This window comes from Leptinotarsa decemlineata, unplaced genomic scaffold, assembly GCF_025532065.1.
Source record: "Leptinotarsa decemlineata unplaced genomic scaffold, Ldec_3_MD MMD2_tig00000882_RagTag_RagTag, whole genome shotgun sequence".
Lineage (NCBI taxonomy): Eukaryota > Metazoa > Arthropoda > Insecta > Coleoptera > Chrysomelidae > Leptinotarsa > Leptinotarsa decemlineata.
The window spans coordinates 9455025-9476440 of NW_027412556.1; the positions used below are offsets into that span (position 1 = coordinate 9455025).

The window sequence follows — 21416 nt, forward strand, 5'->3', positions numbered from 1 at the left end:
GTTTTGGTTTCTACGGTAACCTCATTTCTCCCGAATACATGTATCCCAATAGTTTTAATCGGCATGGCACAAAATCGAGGACTCTTGAGGAATTAAGGGAACTTATCAACTTTCGCGGTCTACGTAAATTCGATTAGCGAATTTTTTATCACTCGGTTTCAGCTGTTTAACATGTTGTGTTTGTTGGTGAGAGGCATAATGTGTAAAAAATGAATTGAATTGCTCAAGAACACTAGAAATATTTACAGTGGCATACGTTGATCGTACTCTGAGTCAGAAAATTGTAAAATGAACAAGTGGTTCAAGCTCTTCACAGAAGGTGGAGAAGATGGGAATGACGACGCTCACCCTGAACGCCTCAGCCGATGAACATGAAAATGTTGATAAAGTACATAAAATTGTTATGGAGAGTCGGTCCAATTTCTGAGTTAATTGAAGTTGTCCACATAAATAATAAGGAAGGAAATAGAAGCTAGACCACTTGCATTTCTTGACATTTTCTCTGAATTGCTACTAGTACTTACATTTTCATCATTACAAAGGTACATATTAATTTGTTTTTCAAACAAATTCTCATTGAAATTTTCACAGATTTCGTGTCATATCAAAAAGTTTGGTTTGCAAAACCTGACAAAATAGGTATTGTATGAAGAATATCTTATGTCAAAAATTATCAGTCTCACAAAATATCATTGAAGATTGTTATAATTATTAAATGATTGAATTTGGTAAATTTATCTAGGTTAAATTGAAAAACAGCTTAAGCTGAACTTACCCTTTCATCTTTATTTTAGTTTTTGTATATTATTATGTTGATGAATAAAACCGATTATTATTATTATTATTACGTTTTGTTATTACCTACTATTATATAAATGATATTGTAAAATAGTTTGCTGTATAGTCGAAGTAAACAACATTGTGCACTCTTAAAGTTAACAGCACTCTCAAAGGCCCAAAAAACTAATACTGTAGACTTGGCGGTTCGTATTGGGTAACGTTTAGGTACTAACCGTGTTTTATGACTGGCTGAGGAGTCATAAAATTGAATTCGAAGTCATGTCACGGTGACGAATAGAAATCGGATAATGCGGGGATGGTTATTGCCGTTGTGTTCAGTTCAGGAACTGATCGCGATTTGAGTGTTGAAAATCGATATTGGTGCAGTTACAATTACTTGATATTTTTATCTGTTTGAAATGTGGCGTCCTTGGACAAGTACTGATAGTAATAACGAGTGTGATAACAACGCAGACTTTTTCCATTGTAGTGATTCCAATAGCGATGGTGAACAATGCGAAAAAGAGATACCAGTGAGAAAGATTTGGATGCATTTGAATATTGAAACACAGAGAGTATGTTTCAATGTGTATAAGAATCTACATCTCATGTTTGGTTTCGAGGGAAACAAACTATTACAAGCAACATCAGATTTGACCGAAATTCTTTTCTCAACTGTACGTAAAATAGTCAAACACAAACTTTATGAACGCAAGACGCGATGTGATACAGGATTACCAAAACTTTTAGATGTTCTTCTGATAAAATCATTAAAAAAAAACAATATACGACTGTTACAAAAGCAATGAGATTTCTACAACTGAAATCATAAGGAAGAAATTGAATATTTCCGGCCATAACTGAGCTGCTGTGACAAAACTCTTCAGAATTGAATAAAGACACTAGGATTTAGATTTAAAATAATAAACAAACGTCAAGCAGTTATGGAAAACAGAAGAATCGTGGAATTGCCTGACAACTACTTAGGGCAAATAACTAAACATAGGCAAGAACAACGGCAAATTTTCTATTTGGACGAAACTTGGTGTGATACTCACGACACAGTTACGGAAGGGTAGACTGATGGTTCGAGAATGTGTACGCCTAACATGTCTGCAAACAAAGGATCGCGACTAATCATTGTGCATTGCGGAGGAAGTAAAGGATGGGTTCCAAATTCTTTGAAATTATGTTGACTATCATAAGAATATGGATGCTAATATTTTCGAGGAATGGTTTGAAAACACATTGATCCCAAATTTGGATGCGAATAGTGTAATAGTTCTTGACAACGCTTCCTATCATTCGCGACGGCTCATCAGAGTACCGAATAAAAATTCGAGGAAAGATGAAATACAAAGTTTTTTAATGGATAAAAATCGGTATTTTGAATATTACTGTACCAAAAACCAACTACTTGAAGTTTTTCAGACAAAAACATTTGAAAAAGTATTGCTGAAAAGTATGGACACACCATACTGAGACTTCATCTCTACTTTTGTGTTCTATTCCATCGAGTTGATTTGAACAAAGCAACAGGCGTGAAAATAATTTTACAAAATTTGATAAGAAGGTAATAGAACTAATTGAAGAAGTATCTAATATTACCGAAGAAGATTGACAGAAAATGATTGAAAAAGTAACTTTAGTTGAAAAAGACTATATGGAGATTGGACACTTCCATTTTAATGGTGGAAATGAATTCATTATTGATTTAAATGATGACAGTGATAGTGAAACAGAGAATTTGGAAGAGGAATTATCAGAAGCTTTCGAAGAAAGTCAGTGAAGTGTTTTTGAAGCGATAGATTGTATATATATGTGAGTAAGTAGTATTCAGAAGTATTTTCATTTATCACCCTATCATTTGATTTCCCACTTACCCACTCACCTATTTAAAAGAAATATTTATTATATATATTATTCTTATATATATATATATATATATATATATATATATATATATATATATATATATATATATATATATATATATTTTTTTTGAGTGATGCAACTAATTTTCCTTCATTTTCAGTATTTCAATATTAAATTTTACAAAAAGGATTTGTAGCCGACGAACTGAAAAACAAAATCAATAGGAACAACGACCACAGCATCAAAAATTCAATAGAACTCACAGACAGAATCTCTACGACAAATGTCAGCCCGAACATTAAATTGTTCTCGTTCGACATAAAAAAAAACATGTACTCCAACATACCAGTCAACGAAAGTATAAACATCATATCTGAGAAACTAAAACACCAAAACATAGACAAAACCTACATTAACCAAATGGAACACAGTCTAAATACAATACTTAATCAAAATTATTTCGAATCTGAAGGGAAAATTTATAAACAAACAGATGGACTAGCGATGAGATCCCCACTATCTAGCATTATATCCGAAATATACCTGCAAACCATAGATGAGAAAATCTTAACAATAATAAAAACGCATGATGAAAAAGGAGATTGGTTCAGATACGTTGACGATGGACTGTACATATCACAAAACAATGGAATAAGAATAGAACAAATAAAAAAAGAAATTAACGAAATAAATCAAAAACTATGTTTCAGCATTGAGGAAGAACACAACTCAAAACTTAACTACCTGGACATAACCATAGGATATAACCACAACAAAACACAATTTCAAATGGCAATATACAGGAAACCAACACAAACAAGCTCCACCATACCCGCAAGTTCAAACCATCCACCATCACACAAAATGGCTGCCTATAACGCATTCATATATAGAATGTTAAGGATACCACTCAGCAATAAAGCCCGAAACAAAGAACGGAAAGTCATATACCAAATAGCGAACGGAAACGGATACACCCAAAAGACAATAGACAAACTAGAAAACAAAATCAAACAAAAAATACAGAACAAGGATCAAGCCACCCCAACAGACAAAACAACACAACGATGGACAGCATTTACATACGTAGGACACCAAACCAAAAAACTAACAAACATCTTCAAACCACTGAACATCAACATCACATACAAGTCGAACACGAAGATAACATAAAAAAAATAAACAATTATGAAGAAAAAGACAAAGACCAAAACGGGATATACAGTATACAATACTCGGACTGCAACAAATTCTATATCGGCCAAACCAAGAAAAAACTGATCCAAAGGTACAATGAGAACAAAAAGGCACACATAAATCTAACAGTATAAAAATCAAACCTCGCAACACACGCCATACAAAACAAACATAATTTCCCCCTACCAGAGAACATAAAACTGATAAAACAAGTCAACAAGGGAAACCGCATGGACATTTGGGAAAACTTGAACATCCATAAATTTAACAGTCATAAATCACTTATCGAGGAACGAGTACAAATCAAAACACAACAAGACCTCACATTCAATATATTAAACAAAACCATACACATTGCCTAGAGAAGATCTAACACAAAGAAGAGTACCTGATGCAGTACAAATACAGGCAAATTTACCTAAAGTACCTGAAATACCTGAGTTAAGACGCTCTGAGCGTATAAAGAGGCAGACGACAGGATAACAAGTTCAGTTTGAGGAGGGCCAAGAAGATGACGGTACTACCAACTGTCGAAAGCGCTCGCAGATAATTAATAGAAGATATAAAGCTTCAAATCCTTTTTGTAAAATTTAATATTGAAATATATATATATATATATATATATATATATATATATATATATATATATATATATTATATAGTTATTGTGATTCTTATTTAATCAGAAATGATTATTGAATGACGAAATTAGTTAGCCCCCAAACTAAATAATTGTAGGGGAGCTATTGGAAGAAACTTTGCACTATATCGTTTACTTGAAATATACCAGTAACTGATGAAGCTACCGTGTTGCGAAACGCTTTGTGAATAAAATTCATTGTGAAAATTCTATAAATATTATCATGGATGGTGTTAATGCTTTTCAACAAGTGACAGGTCGGAGTATTTATAATCTGTTCATATATGATACAAGCCAGCCAATGAAATTAAATTTATCTGTCGTGAGTCATATTCTTGATACTAACTTATACATCAATTAATTATGAGAAAGATGCAGTTTCTGCTTCAAGCCAAAGTTTCTGGAAAATTCAAACGCTTATTCGGTAATAAACTTGTTTAAGTTTGAACGCAGGTGCTCCAGAAGAGTTTAAAATTAGAATTTTGAATACCCAGCCTCGTAAAGTACTTTTTGCCACTTTTGTAACCCTCGCAAAGACCTTATAATGAGTGTTTGCGATGAAAATATCGTAAACTCCGCAGTAGTGTTGTGGAAGGATCCAGGAAATATTAATGAAATATCGATATTTTTGAGAAATACTAGATTTTCGTTGTTTTCGGATGCTTTACAAAAATTGGGTTGCCATAAAATTCATCCTCAAACAAGGAACTGTACATTTCTTCGAGGAATTGTCATGCTTATATACAATTAATTGTTTTTCTTCAACGGAATCACAATCTGTTTGGATTATTGTATACAACAACATGAAAATCAGCTCGAAATGGACTTTACAGATTAGGAAGTTATCATTGTTATATTTTTAGAAACTGTGAGTTTAAAGTTAATATTTGAATTTGAAGTTTCGTGATTGAAATCAAAATTTTGATTTCAAACTCGTAATTTCGGATTTGAATTTAAAAAATATAATTGAAAAAATACTCACTACTCTGTAGAGCCAACTCATATTGTTGTGATAGGAAAAACATATTGCAATCGAGCTGCGGAATTGAATTTCTCATATAAGTCCGTCAAAAATGTCAGCTTTCAATTTCGCCGAATATAAATTTTATAAATTTAATATGAATTTTTATAGTCCAGGAATATTAGTGAAATGAGGTAGAGGAATATTAGTCGAATGAGGGAAAGATTTAGGCTGCCAAAATGAAGTTTTATACAAGTTTATTGCAAACTATCTCTCAATCCTAATATTCCTGGTGTATCAAAGGGTTCATTACCTACATTCAGCTTCCCTGGAATAATTACGTCCGTAGTATGCCACAATCCTTGAAAACCTCATATTCGAGCCCTGAATTTAACAAATTTCTGTTTTTTTTGACATATGTATTTTATACAAGCTGAAAACGAATGATTCTCATGGCCACCTTCAATATCATTTCGTGATCACAGCGAAACTAGCCTAGCCAGTTGAGCAATTTCACAAAATGAAATCTTTAACACAAATTATTATACAAAGTTTTTTGTACAACTGTCCTGTTTTCATTTGCTGTGAAGTGGCCGTGTCAGGTGACGCGGAATCACCTGGTTACCAACAAATATTATTGTTTACAGCTCACGCATTTTGTTTAAAGTCACATTTAAAGTTCTTGCTGGTCTTGAAAAATGAAGAATAATAGTGAGGAATTGTGTATTCTCGACGATATTGAAGAGGTTGCAAAAAGAGCTTCAATTGAATTGTTACCAAAAAAATCGGCTCAGCAGTACGAGATCGCATATTCTAATTTTCTCAGCTGGTGTAGACATAAAAACGTCGAAGAAAATTTCAGCGAAACCGCCTTCTCAGCCTATCTAGAGAAGAGATCAAAAATATGGAACTCGTCAACTTTGTGGAGCAAGTTTTCAATGATAAAGTCGAGTCCGCTCGTTAAAAATGGAGTTATTGCAAGCAAATATTTCAAGGTAATAGCATTCTTGAGGTGTAAAAATGAAAGTCATAGGCCCAAAAAATCAAAAACTCTTACGTTTGAACAAGTCCAGAGGTTTATAAATGAGGCGCCAAGATGAAAAATATTTGATGATAAAAGTTGCTACTATTTTCGGAATATATGGAGCCTGCCGGCGTGAGGAGCTGTGCCATTTGTTAATGGAAGACATTAAATTAATTGATAAATCATCGATTGTTCAAATTCCAAATACAAAAACGAAAGTAGGTCGTTCTTTTTGCATTGTTGAAAAAAACATTGACTATTTTAATGAATACGTTACATTACGCCCTTCTGTTATCAATCATCAACGTTTTTTCTGAACTACTCGAATTATAAATGCAGTGCCAACCCAGTTGGTATAAACACGTTTGAGAAAATGCTCTTCACCATTGCTGAGTTTCTGAACCTCCCGGAACCAAAGGAATATACAGGTCACTGTTTCAGAAGATCTCCTGCTTCTTTGCTAGCAGCAGAATCAGGATCAAATATAATGGATATTACGGAGCACGGATGATGGAAGTCTACAACTGTAGCTGAGGGTTACATTGATCAATTCAGTTCTTATAAAAAGGCTATTTCCGAAAGAATAATCCCATCAGCTGGCTCCAGCGTTACAGCATCGTCCTTTTCACTTCAAAAATTGAATGTTGATGCCTATGAAATTGTCAACTCTGCTAGTTCAAATATATTATGAAGCTCTTCAACATCGCAAGTTATTAATATCAGCAGTTGTTCTAATTGTACTTTTCATATTAATGTTCATAAATAATAATAATGTAATTAATGTATATAATACATTCGTAACAGACTTTAATTGTATCTACTTATATCTATTGTTCATAATAAAACTCCCTTGAAAATTGAATAATTATGATTTGTTTATTGCTGTATGGTAAAAAAATCGTGTTAAAAATACTCTTGACACCATTGTCTGTTCAGGAATGAGAGAGACTACAGAAGTATATCTATATATATATATATTTTAGTGCCATAGGCGTACTGCATTTAAATTATTTACTCTCAACGAATTGAACAAATGAATTTATACGACGAAAAAACAATATTTATTCTTGAAAAATATCATTCAAAACAAACAAAATAACATATGTACTATGACAAATGTTAAAATATGTCCAGTAGTAACCAAGACATTCTCCAACTAATAGGCATTTAATTGAAGGGGGTTGAAAAAAACATTGTTTTTTTGAAGGCGGTACAAATAGATATTTCTTTAAATTATACTGTCAACCTACACATCGCACCCATCAATAAGAGTGACTTGGCTTTTTAGCGGGGTTATTCGTGATATTCTCCAGTTTACTTCGAGAGCGCGTTGAATAAACAACTATACAACATGAAAGCTAGTTATTCGGGAATCGTGAAGCGTCCAAAATTGTCACCATCAAATATAAATGAAAAAACAATTGTTATGAATGTATATAATTCTTTAAGAATACAACATCCGCCCGAAATAAAAAGTAAGGAGGAAGTAGTGCAAAAATGCGCGATTATGACCGGTGTCAATAGATCGACAATTTTTAGAATTTTCAAGGAACTCAAGGAAAACAACAACTTTTTCGAGCCAAAAGTATCCACTGATACAAAGTGTTTGGTTATCGATGAAGAAGTCAAGAATTCTATAAGGAGAACAGTGCACTCTTTTTATATAAAAAACGAAATACCTACATTAAATGAAGTGTTGTCAGTTATTCGTGAATACAGTTTGTTTCCTGATATAAGAAGAACTGAATTTCACTTTTGAAAAGCAAGATAAAAAGAGCAATTTTTGTTAATAACAAAAATTGAGATTGTAGAATGGAAAAGAAACTATTTAAGAGAAATAAAGAAAGCCAGAGCACTAGGTGAATCTATTTTTTATTTGGATGAAATATGGATCAATGAGGGTCATACCGTCTCGAAGGTTTGGCAAGATCAGAACATCAAAAGTGGACGATAAGCTTTTATGGAAGGTTGGTCCACTGGTTTGAAAATTCCAGTTGGAAAAGATCGTCGTCTTATCATCACCCACATAGTCAGCAGTGAAGGGTTCGTGAAAGATGGATTGATGGTGTTTGAATCGAAGAAAAATGGGGATTATGATCAAGAAATGGATGCCACAGTATTCGAAGAATGGTTTAAAAAGATACTTGTAAAACTTCCGCAGGGATCCGTAGTAGTAATGGATGACGCAAGTTACCACAGTAGACGAGTCGAGAAGCTGCCGACGTTGTGTTGGAAGGAAGCAGATATTACTGAGTGGTTACAAATGAAAGAAGCTATTCCTTTTGAATCGACCATATTAAAAGCGGAGCTCCTCAACTTGGCTGTGAATTGAATCCAATAGAGTTGGTTTGGGCTCAAGTTGAAGGATTCATCGCAAGAAATAATAAGACCTTAAGGCTGTGTGCAGTAAAAAAATACCTATACAGTGCTCTGGAAACAGTCGACCAAAAAGTTTGGGAAAATGTATCCACAAAACAATCAGAATCAAAGCAGAGATGTCGGATCTGGATGATCACATAGACTCATTATCAGAAAAAATCATTCCAGTTGTCATCAATCCTAATGAAACTGATTCATCCAGTGGAGAATCACTCAACGAATCTCTGTAGACTTTTCTCAGATTAAAATTATCGCAATGTCTTATTCGAAGTAAGTATTCTCATTAAATTTATAAAATTGTTTCTGAATCAACTATAAAATCCAATAAGGAATATGATTCTTCATTTCCAACCAACAATAATATATAAAGTGTATCTCTCAGTGCAGTCACACTTTTCTACTTCCTGAAAATGTCAAAGTCGAAGCCGAAACGTCGAACAACGCAAAATTTTGAACGCAGTTCAACTCGAAATTAGATGTTCAAATTTCTAACCGCGAAAATCTATTCTATTTGTATATTTTTCTGGTGATGTTTCGAATGCTTCATCCATCTTCATTATCATACCGACGATCAATTTGATATTATTAGTGTCAATGATAATAATAATATCAAATTCATTTACATCAAAAGATGTAATACTAATTAACTACAAATTATAATGTTTTGATTTAAATAGGTTGGATAAAGAAAATGGATAGAGTCTTTAAAACGTCAGCAGATGATACATATTTCTTTAAACATGCAAAATTTTTTAAATACAGGTCAAAGACATATTTGATTTTTTTTTCCCAAAAGCTAATTTATCAAATGCAGTAATTTTTTGCCCTTTCTACATTTGTAATTATTTGTAAATTTAATATTCTGACTATTTTATAGATCTGTAGAACAATTAGAACAATAATTCTATAATAAAAAACTATTTCGAATATAAATTGTCCTTCCCAAAATAAAATATTTAAACAAAATTAGTTTTCACCATATTTTAATTATCTTCTCATCATATAGAATAAATCAATGGAAAATTTATATCAATGCCTCCAGTCCGACGCCTAATTATACTAATTATATTATCTTAAACGTAATATCAGAAAAAACATTGAGCGCTTCTTTTGGCGGTATTTTCGCATTCTTTGTCGGTGTTTTCGCGTTCTTAGTCGCATATCCCAATTTTAATGGCTCGTCAGCGGCGTCCTCAAGGGATATAGAGGGTCGACATATCTCAATGATTTTGTGGGTGAATTGCAGTGCTATTTGCTTGAGACGACTATGTTGCTTTCTTTGATGTAGCGACATGTTTGCAATCTTGAAATTCTTTTACTCTCAGACAATACTGAACGAACTATAGTGTTATTTTCAACACGCTACTTTGTAAAGAGCATCTTTTAACTTGACAACCATTAAAAATGTCACTTTTAATGACTTCGGTGCATGGTGTTCTGGGGACACCCGGTATAGAAAGTTTCGCACACGAGTCCAATCAGAAAGTGATGCATAACAGATAACGGGTCCACACGCAGTATTCTGCTTTGCATCATTGCTTCTCTCACCCCACATTCAAATTGGCCGTCACTTAAGCTCCCTGCTCGTCTCTTTATCGCGAAAGATTCCTCTCTGTTGAAATTAGCATGGTGATGGGTAATTGATAAAAAAATCTCAGCTGCCTGCAGCACTTTGTCGCAAACTCCTTGCGGTGTTGGACAATTACATAACAGTCTAGGTGAGGGTGGAATTTCGTCGGCCATTTTTACCGCTCTTCGGCTGTAAACGCCACACGTCGGGCGTCGTGGAATCTCCATAACTCCATATGCGCGTTGAAATCGTTCACAGACAGACCAGTATTGATGCGGCAGATGCGGGGTTTGTTTAGTAGAGATGCTGTAGTTACATTATTTTAGTGTGAGGTTTTTATAGTGAAAACCTGTGCATTTTGCAGTGATATTGATGTGTAGGTGAAGGAAAATTGTGGCAAGGGACCAGCGATTGGATTCTTCAGTCGTATTTTCTAGCCGATTTCGTCTCAATAAATCAGTGAGTGTTTTTGATTTTCGCAAAGTCATGAATGAAAAGTTGTTGGTTGGGCCTTTTTTGATGAATTTTACCCACATTTTATTGTCAAATGTCAAAATTGCGGGTTAGAATCAAGGCAGCGCTGTAGTAATATTATTGATTTTAGACATATAATGCGTGGCCCTTCCCCTCAACTTTTGCACAGAAATACACAAATAATACCTTACGCACATGCTCCATTTGGAACATGCATGGCATTCCCAACATTTTATTAGTTTCTGGCGAATGCCTTTGATGTATTATATTGGTTGCATGTTCAGAGCTGCCGAAAGGGTTAAATTTAGAATTGTCCGCACTAAGGCAAATAATTCGAGGGCGAATTCGGTTTTTAATAGAATAGTATCGATTCAAACACGATTCAGAGGTTTGATCAAATCTTTGACACGAAAAGTTTTCAGAATATTTTACACTAGAATCAAGGAATATTCAGAATCTACCGCTCAATGCAAAAACTTTAGAAATCCAGATTAGATTCTATATTCTACGCACTCAAAAACTGAATATTTATAATGATTTCCTCGGTTAGTCTATGAGTTGATTAAAACCCGTAATAAATATTTGAGAAACATTCTCCACATGAATGCTGATGTATCAAGTCAATATTATTCAGAGGAACACACAGTGAGTCTTCTGAAATTCCGGAAATATTATATTTCAGTAGTCCACACCGCGAAATACCGACCCTCCAGTGAGAGTAGGAACGCCTTTTAAAAATTAAAGGGCGTACAGGGCCGGTACCGACGATTATTTGTGCCCGGGAAGCAAACGATGTTTGTCTGACGTCACCAGTTCAATTTTCATTTGCGCGAAGAGCATAATATGCCATTGTGAAATTTTACATAAACTTTTGGAGTTTTTTTATCTGTCTATTTTTATGGAACCCCAAAACATCGACGCCAGCCGTAAAAGCCTACATTTCTATAAAAATGAAATCGTCAACTTTTTTCTGTTGTTTGTTTACAAAAAATGAAAAAAGTGTGAACATGTTTTTGATTGAACTTCATAAATGCTACAAAATGCAATAATTTTTATTGTCATGCGAAATTCCGTTGAATTAGGGCCACCCTAATCAATTGTTTCAAATACGGACCTGTATTTTTATAGCAAAATCTAATGCCTCTTTCAATGCATAGCAAACTACTTTGAGAAATATATAATATTTATTCGTGTTGTTCTTTTTCATTCAGATAAGTAATATTACGAAATTATGGCTTCAGTATCGATTTCCAATATTTCGGGACCGAATAAATATGAAAGAAAGGGTAACTTGATTCACATGATGATAGAATGTTGTCTAATTAAAGAGTTACAACTTTCTAGAAATGTTAAAGTCGAATAATGAACTTTTGAAATTTTTACAAGCACTCTTGATTATTTAATATTCATTGTAGGCTTCTCACTTCTTATTAACCATTGAAGTACTTTGCTTCATATCAATTTTCAGATACGAATCAACTCAGTTATGATAATATTTTTTGAGTGAAATGCCGAAAAAAAGTTATAAGCGGTACGCATGATTGAGAGAGGCAGCATGATTTGTAAAAAAAAACAGGTCCGTATATGAAAAAAATTGATGAGGGGGGCCCTGATTAACCGAAACGTCGAATGAAAATGGAACGTGTGCACGTGGTAGCCATGATGAAGTTCAATCCAAAACCTTAATACATTGTAATTTGTATAAAAGAGATATCGGAGTAAAAAAAAATATAAGAACGATTTTCCAATGATGGTGTTGATGAACGCACTGTACGAGGTTGGTTCAGCCTCAAAGATCAGTCCCAAAGTGGTGGAAACTGACTCCGGTGGAAACTGACCCATTACAAAAAGGTGCGTGAGATGGCGAAAGAACTGGGCGACTCCCAAGCGGTTTTGATGGTCTAGAACGTATTGGAAAGGCCAAAAAACTTGTCACGTTTCGAGGTGTGTTCTTCTTTGCTTTTGCGTCACCAAAACGAAGCTTTTTTGGATCGGATTGTCACGCGTGATGAAAAGTGGGTCCTCTACGACAACAGGAGACGTTCAGGTCAGTGGTTGGATACCGATGAGCCATTCAGTGAATTCTCAATGGCAAAAACCCACCAAAAAGACCATGGTTACTGTATAGTAGTCAGCAGCTGGTGTGATTTACTATAACTTTCTGCAAACGAGCCAAACTATCACAGCAGAGTCCTATTGTGAGGGCATCGACGAGATGTACTGAAAATAGCGTCAGCAACAGCCGTTACTGGTCAACAGAAGAGGTCCGATCCTGCTCCACGACAACGCCCGTCCTCACGTTTCACAAATCACCGTCCGAGCATTGAATGAGTTGAGCGTCAAAGTTCTGCTTCACCCACACTCCCCAGACCTCTCGCCAACCGACTACTATCTTTTCAAGCACTTCGATAACTTTCTCACTGGTAGAACTTTCGCCAATCACAACCAGATATTACAGTTTGAATACTATATAGATCCATAGCTAGGTTGTTTTTATAAATTTACTCAGGTCATCCGGTCATTCGTTTCATCACTGACTCGTGTCAGAAGTGCCAGTATATGAGACGTTGGTTTCGAAGAAGCTGTACCGAATTAAAATTAAATCAAGTTTTGTGATGTAGAAATCAATTCGAAAGTTGCTACTGAGCATGTTGGTAACTGCATTACCATGCTATTTGCTTGTATACCACCATATGCTCAAATATTTGTAAGACCTCAACATCTTGAGCGTTTATCAGTATGGCTTTCGGAAACAGGTGACCTTCTATCGTATGTCATCCATATTTGGAATAACGCAATCAAGAAACATAGAGAATCAAGAGCTGTTGCGCCTTTGACTGTGTGTGGCATGAGGGTTTGCTGAACAAACTTCGATGCTATGGCTTGGCGGATCATTTTTGGGTATGACTCTTCAGCTTCTTGAAAGAACGTTCCCTGCAAATGGCTCGAATACTTTAACCATCAACGCTAGTGTTTCCCAGGGACCCATGTTGTCTCCAACCCTCTTTTGATTGTGTATCAACGACCATTTGGAAAAAAACAAGAATTCAAGACGACAAGCACACTTGTGTCGTCATTCCATATGGATTCCAGGACATTGGCTACGGAGGCACATATTCACCGGCAGCAGGAGGTTGCATATCTTAATGAGGATCTAGAACTGATTTAAAATTTAGGTGAAAGCAACCAGGTTCAATTCAATGCCACAAAAACCCAGGCATCGGTTTTCTCCAAGAAAATGAATGTCTCTGAACCCGATATAGTGATGTCAGGTTAGACAATTCCCCTTTCTGCTTCGATTATTTTGTTGAGGGTTAAAATGGACACCAATATGTCTTGGCATAATCATATCGCTGGAATTGCAAAGGAGGCTTTGCAAAGGCTGCTTTGTATACATCTCAGATCAGCTCAGATGAGATCTGCTTAGGAGCATTGTTCTCATGTATGGAGCTCTTCCCTCAAACATACCCTGAAGTTGCTGGATTCCATCCAGAAAAGAGCCATTCGCCTGATTGGAGACGCGAACATCACGTGCAACCTTGCTTGGAACATCGAAGAGATTTGTCTCTCTTCTTTAAATACTTTCATGGGAGGTGTTCAAGTGACTTGGTACATTTGGTTCCTTCAAGAGCGGTACATATCAGAAATACGAGACGGACTGTTGTTGCTCATCGTTTTGAGGTTCAACTCAGTACACCTCGAACTTCACTGTTTAAGAACTCTTTTATCGGAAGGACTGCGTTTATGTGGAATAAACTTCCTGAGTTTTTTCAAATGGATTCAATTAATCTCCAGCGATTCAAATCCAATGTGAATCGCTACTTTCGCATAGGCACCTGAGAGCGCTTTAAGGAGCTTTCTGTAGTGCTTGTGTTTTGTCCTTAACAAAATACTGTTGGTAGTAGGACCCTGCTGCATTGCGAAACACGTGTCGCTTTTTGTAAACTTTTAATAGTGGAAATTAAAATATATCTCTTTGATGTTTTTATTTTTTCATTTCTCTTGTTACATTCATATTGTTGTCTCAGCCATCGCGAATACCGTATGGATTTAAATAGTACATCGTCGATTTATCATGCTACGATGCTTTTTACTCCTCCCAACTCTAGTCTAATCAACAAGTTCAAAAACATGAAAAATAGAGATAAAGGTCCTAAAAATATGAGCGATAGCTCATTCGATTAAGTATTATAATAAATGAAAATAAATTTTTTATGGCACTTTTTTGTATATAGCTTTTTTATATATAGCTGCTTCAGAAAAAAAATATAACGTTGGTCAATATTTGTTAACAACAAATTGTTAAACTAATAAACAATTAAATAATAAATAATTTTTTATTGCCAAACTATTGAAAAGTGTAAATTATGATTTTCAAAAGCAAAATTATTTCTTAACTAATTATTTAAATAATCGAAATATAAAAAAATGAATTTTAAGCAATTGAAAATTGAAATTAAAAAAAAATTTAATCATAATTATCTTTAGACAAAAAACAAGAAAAAAAAATTTCCAAAAATATTGAATTTCTCTATTTTTTTAAAACAATTTGATAAAAAAATCACGTAAAAAATTCATATCCTATGTTAATTACTGCCATTGTTTGATATGAAAAGAGACATAGCTAAATATCAATTGAAAAAAAAAATTATCAACAATTTTTAGATATTTCATTTTGCTATATTTATTATAAAAAATGATAATTAACAAATTATTAAATTTTTATGAACTTTCATCGCAGGATCGTATGAAGTATATATATCAAAAGGGCTCCACGAAGTTTAAAATTTAAAGGCCAATAATTTTTACCTTTTATCCCATTATTTATGCCAACGGAGATTGGGAAAAAATTTGTTAGTTAACAATTGAATAACTTTTTGAAATATGGTGATAACACTTTTTTGTCTACGGGACTCGATTCATTAAAGTGTTAAGAAGATACTTGAATTTTTTCAAATTTTTAAAGTGACATTTTATGTTATAAAAAAATTATTTATTTTTTTTAAACTCTCTTTAGCGGCAGCGCGCGCATGCCGTAACAGCCGTGCGGAACTCTATTTTCAACGTCAAATTAAAATTATAAAAAATGGAGATGAAGTCGGGAGTCGTGACTTCTTTATCGGAAATTTCCTCCTCTTCTACAAGCTTTTTTCAAAATTGTTTAAATATCAATATTTTTTGAGTTATTAACTAAAAACTAAATACCATTTTTTATCTGGTTTTGTTAATAACAATCGCAATTTTTCACTTGCACCAAAATCCTTCAAAAACATTTTTCCAGAGGTGATTCCGAATCGAATGAGCTATCGCTCATATTTTTAGGAACTTTATCTCTATTTTTCATGTTTTTGAACTTGTTGATTAGACTACTCATCAACTCCCCACACATGTCACGGACAACTATGACATAATGTTCAAAATTCGAACAGGAATAACATACAACAACTCGACGGGTGTGCAAATCCGATTTTCATGAAAAAGGTTTTTTAGTTTTTCCATTCTATTTTAATCCCTTTTGATTGCCTGGAAAATTCGGGAGTGTCAATACCAGAGCATATTTATACTGAAAGGTGTTATGTGTACAAAAATTTTGGAGAAAAAATGATAATTTTCTCGCAGCGAACCTCATACACTATTTCAAAGGATTATCTCCTTTCCTATATCTAACGTATCTACAACCTACATAATCACCTCCAATGTATAAAAACTGACCATGAATATACCACAGTTCAGTCTGAAATATTAGGTGAAATAAATTATAATTGTTTATGGAATAATTACGCTAGCCAATGGGGGTCATTAACCAAAATGTCAAAATAATTCTAGCGAGGGAGAGCTGATAAATCATCTGTTTTGAATTATTTATGTCTTCTGGGCTATAAATCGTGGTCATTATTTCATCTAATTGTAATAAAGGTACTATTAGTTACTTCACAACAGTTGGATGCATTTGTAAATATGATTAGTATTGAAAATTCACAAAACTTGTTATGATATGATGTTTAGGTGCGATAGCCAGCAGGTAGTTAATGAATGCCTATTATGTAAATTTTGTCGGCTGGATGTTCATTGATGAAGAGTTATTGAAGTGAAATATTCACACCAATCGCATCACTTCCTCTTATCCTGGATAAGTAAACAACGTCCTATTGGCAATGACTCGGAGGTAGTTCATGCCCACTTTTTGTTATCATTTGTTTATACCCGTCGTCATAGATGCTTGTTTACCTACGCGATGGTTATTTAGTTGCAAAGGTACAACTTTTGTCTCCAATTATGGTAGGTCTGCGAGTCTTTGATATTTCTTAGAGTGATAACTGAAAGTATATTTTGAATTGGAATGGAAGGCGTGAAACAAAGTTTAGTCCTTCAATTCATTGGTATTTGATTTATTATGTTATTTCCCAAATGACGGTAGTATGGGATGAAATTTTCAAATTGATTATCAAAACGTAGAATTCTTGTTTGACTCCTTTGGCTTTTGAGTTATTGTGAGTCTTCCTACAAGAGCAAACTTTCTTGGAGTAGTTATTACACCTTCAACACAACGCATTCATCATATTCAATTCTATCAAAGGTATTCATGTCAAATTCTACCAAATTTTACCTTAGATTGTATTTTTAATGAGGAACAACATCATTTAGAGGGCTCTCAATGCTGTATCAAATATTCTGAGATCGGGGATATGCAGTTTAGGCATTTTCAGGCTTTAAGCTTCGGTTTTCTGATCCAACCAGTTATTGACCAGTGTCATATCCATTGCCTGTTCAGTCATCCAGAGAGTCCACTTTCTAGAACGAAGATAAGACCCAAATATGCTTAGTACAAATCAAGCTCATATGTTGATGAGACACAAGATGATTAACAAGAAATGAAAATTAAAAATCATTCCTCCTAGATCTGACTATTTATAGGTCATTCGAGTGCTTTCACCTATCCCCTCTGCCCTCTTCCTGCTTCTCATCGGTTTTAGCGGGAGCTGACCGTTTTGCGGGAGTTGGTTGTGTTCCGCTTGATTATAGGTTTCCATATGTTGCGTATCAGGTACGCTAGCTTGGCCAAATGCGTTGTTGGCTTCTTTGAATTTTCTCCTAAACCAATGTTTCTCTTTGTGGATGATTTCAACTTGATGTTATGTTGATGAGTCCAAACATGAGCGGCTATTCTTGATATGCTGGTTTCTTCTAGCTGTGTGTGTTTCTTGCCCGCGTTTGGTGGCCTGGTTTTCGTGAGGCTGCTACGGATAGTGTTCCCAGATCTGAAGCAGGTTTTGATGCCATATTTGGATCCAGTTCTTCTTATCCTTTCCGACAATCCTCTGATGTAGGGAAGTACACGTACTGGTTGTGGCGGTTTTTTATCCTTGTGAAGCTCTTTCTGCCTTCTAGTCAAAGTCTCTTCCACCACCTTCAAACACACGTTCTATGTTTTGATTACACAACAGCCTCAGGTTGAGGTCCATCTTTTTGTCCCAGTGGTTTATTTTCAAACCATTTTTTTTATTACCCCACCAAAACAACTTCTTCAAGTTCGAGCTGATCACCATCTCTTTGAACGCATGTTTTTTTTCAGCTAACTAATACCGAAGAAACATACCATCTGATAGGTTGTCCAACTTTTTCTCTTCATAGTTATCGTCCAATAAATATTCATTAATAGAGACGGTGTATATTGAGGAAGTGCTGTATGTGAAACAGAAATACGATAGAAGTAAGGCTAGCAATGGTAAAAAGTGAATCAGAGGATACATCGTTAAGAATCAGAATGTGAAAGAAAACTAGACAATCTGTTTTAAAATCTGTTTTTCCGTTAACCAACTGTCGCACCCCTACGAACGACAACCCTCAGAAGTCGAAACTTGTGCGAGCTAAGGATTAACGAGATCTCACCTTTTAACGTGTGATTCCTAACACGGGTTGGACGATAGCAAGTGAAGTCAATTCGAGTGAGTGAACAAAGCACCCACGCCGAACCGCTTCGCCAGCCGAGCCAATTCAGGTGCTGAAGCATAGGCAGGAGATTTTCAGAGAAGTCTCTGGTACCACGTATCCTTTTGGTTGGGCTGAACTAGATTCTTTCTGATCTTTTGAAGTTTTTAACGGAATCACTGTTCGTAGCCCGCTCCGCATGTTGTTTTCTCTATTTTTGGGAAATGATTAGATCCTAGCTGTTCTTTAGCCTGTATGAAAGGTTTTAGGAGTTGAAAACACCGATATTACACATTCTGAAAGCGATGGATTGTCGCTATACGTCAGCAGCTCATTTTGCTTTATTGCAAGCGAGATACGTTTCATTGATTTTGGGCACAAGCTCTGGTGTGAGGCTGACAAATGTGTTGGATCATTTTCTTGATGGGCTAATATTTCCTTCTCGAGAGTTTTATAAGTGTTATCTGTTGAATTTTTTCTTTTATTTGAAATTGACCAAGACCTTTCTTCAATAAACCATTTTAGAACGCCCTTAAATTGCTTGATTGCGTTGGTCTACTCAGTTGTTTGCTAATGATATATTGTTTGAACTGATGTATCTATTGCAAGTGGGTATAATACCTTCTTTCAGACAATAACTCCTAGTTATATTTATACCAATACGTTTGTATAGAATCTGATAACGATCTCCTTTTTGTTTCAGGATTTCTGGAATGCGACGTAGGTGAATGAACCTTATGTCCACGAAAATGAAATCCACGAATCTTTTCGTGGCATTTCTGGCCTTTCTCTCCACTGCGACATCCAAAACGATATCAGTGATCCCACACGATGCTCACCCAGGATACAGCGTGAAGAAATTCAACCATGCCGAGAACTTGAAGCTGCTCGACTCTGACTTCTCCCAGTTTTTCACCATGCTTCAGGACGGTTCAATAATGACCGTCTCCGACGTGAGCCCCTTGGTCAACCATCCCGTGGACCTGGTCGTTCTCGAAAATAAAGGCAACTTGACGACGACTCACATGCTCAAACTGTACGTTCTCGATCGACGTAACATGTTGAGCTTCAAGACTGATGGCGGAGAAGACATCGTGGGACGGGTGACTGAGAATTCTCCGGCCGGTACGCGATTGAGTGACATACCTTTGATCCAGGCTGCCAGTGATTTGATCTCAGTGCCAGTGACTTACAGTATAATCGCCGGAAACTCTGCTCAATACTTCGAGCTGCAAGACAGCATTACTGGTGAAGTTCTCCCGAACGTTACAATCAGCGACAGAAATGGAGGAGTGAGTATCGTTACATCGCAAGTTCTTGACCGCGAAGAGACAAGCAGATACGTCCTGACTATTCAAGCTGTAGACCCGAGTGGAATAAACAGGGCGGTAACGAACGTCGTCATCGAAGTCGAAGACGAGAACGACAACAGCCCCGTTTTCACACAAAAAGTCTACAGGTTCGTAGTCGGAGACGACTCGATCGAAGGTGATAACGTGACGATGACTTGGAAGAGGTTCTCTTCCATCGGTAAAGTTGAAGCGACGGACGCTGACGGTGATAAAGTCGCTTACAAACTCGCCACTCCTACCAATTTCCTAGTGATCGTTCCGCAAACGGGTGACCTTCTCCTTGCTCAAGAACCGACCGAAGAGACAGAGTTGGAACTGATAGTTGAGGCGCACGACCTGCGAACACCCAGCAGAACTTCTCCCAGACCCGCCCAAGTGATCTTCCACTTCAAACCGCTGGAATCTTCCAAAGTCGAAATGGATTTAGATTTTCAGCAGTTGGAAGAGGTCGAACTGACGCGGAGAAAAAGGAGAGTTACTCGAGCTGTGCGGCCTACTAAAAGAATCGAATTCACGGAGACCGACGGAGAGACAGATGGACGCGTTGTTTTCCAGTTGGAGAAAGAGACCGATAGAGAGACGTTCAAGATTAGGGACGAAAATCCATGGGTGACTGTCGATCCGAACGGTTCGGTCCGGGTGAAGAAGAAGTGGGACTACGAGGAACTTGGGCCCGAGAAAACCATTGACTTCTGGGTAACAATTACTAATGCTGAGAAAGGTGGTAAGTGTTTCAAATTTTCATTGTTAGGACCACATCGTTTTCGTGTGTGTACAAGAATACGGAATTTGTTGACTCAGGTTTTGTTGGAAATATGGATTAGTGTTGAAGGGGTTTTTATTCAGGTTGGAAGGTCGTCGATTTTTGGAATTTCGTCCTAACGTTCTGCTGACGCGAGTGGTTACATTACGTCGATGACACCTTCGTCATCTCGAAGCATGGAAGGGACGCTCTCAACATCTTCCTAGATCACTTGCACGCTCAACACCCCAGCATCAAGTTCACCATGAAGACTGAACATGACCAGCGGATAGCATTCCTAAATGTACTCATCGAACGATATGGTGGTAGACTAACCCACAAAGTGTACCGAAAACCCTCGCACATGGATAGGTACCTGCAGGTACTGTCAAACCATCATCCAAGTCAAAAGAGGGGAGTCATCTTTACCCTAACTGAACGGGTTTGAAGAAAGTGACCTTGAGATCGAATGGATACAGTGTACGCGAGATCA

General features: G+C 35.9%; 1 protein-coding gene across 1 annotated transcript in view; it reads left to right on the forward strand.

Annotated features, from left to right (window-relative positions):
* The first annotated feature begins 10641 nt into the window (after positions 1-10641).
* The window catches only part of CadN (neural cadherin), a 796050-nt gene continuing 785275 nt past the window's right edge, over positions 10642-21416 (forward strand). The window contains 2 exon segments of the mRNA XM_074174961.1: positions 10642-10885; positions 19533-20909. Of these exon segments, the coding sequence (XP_074031062.1) occupies positions 19558-20909 (1352 nt within the window). The 5' untranslated portion in view covers positions 10642-10885; positions 19533-19557.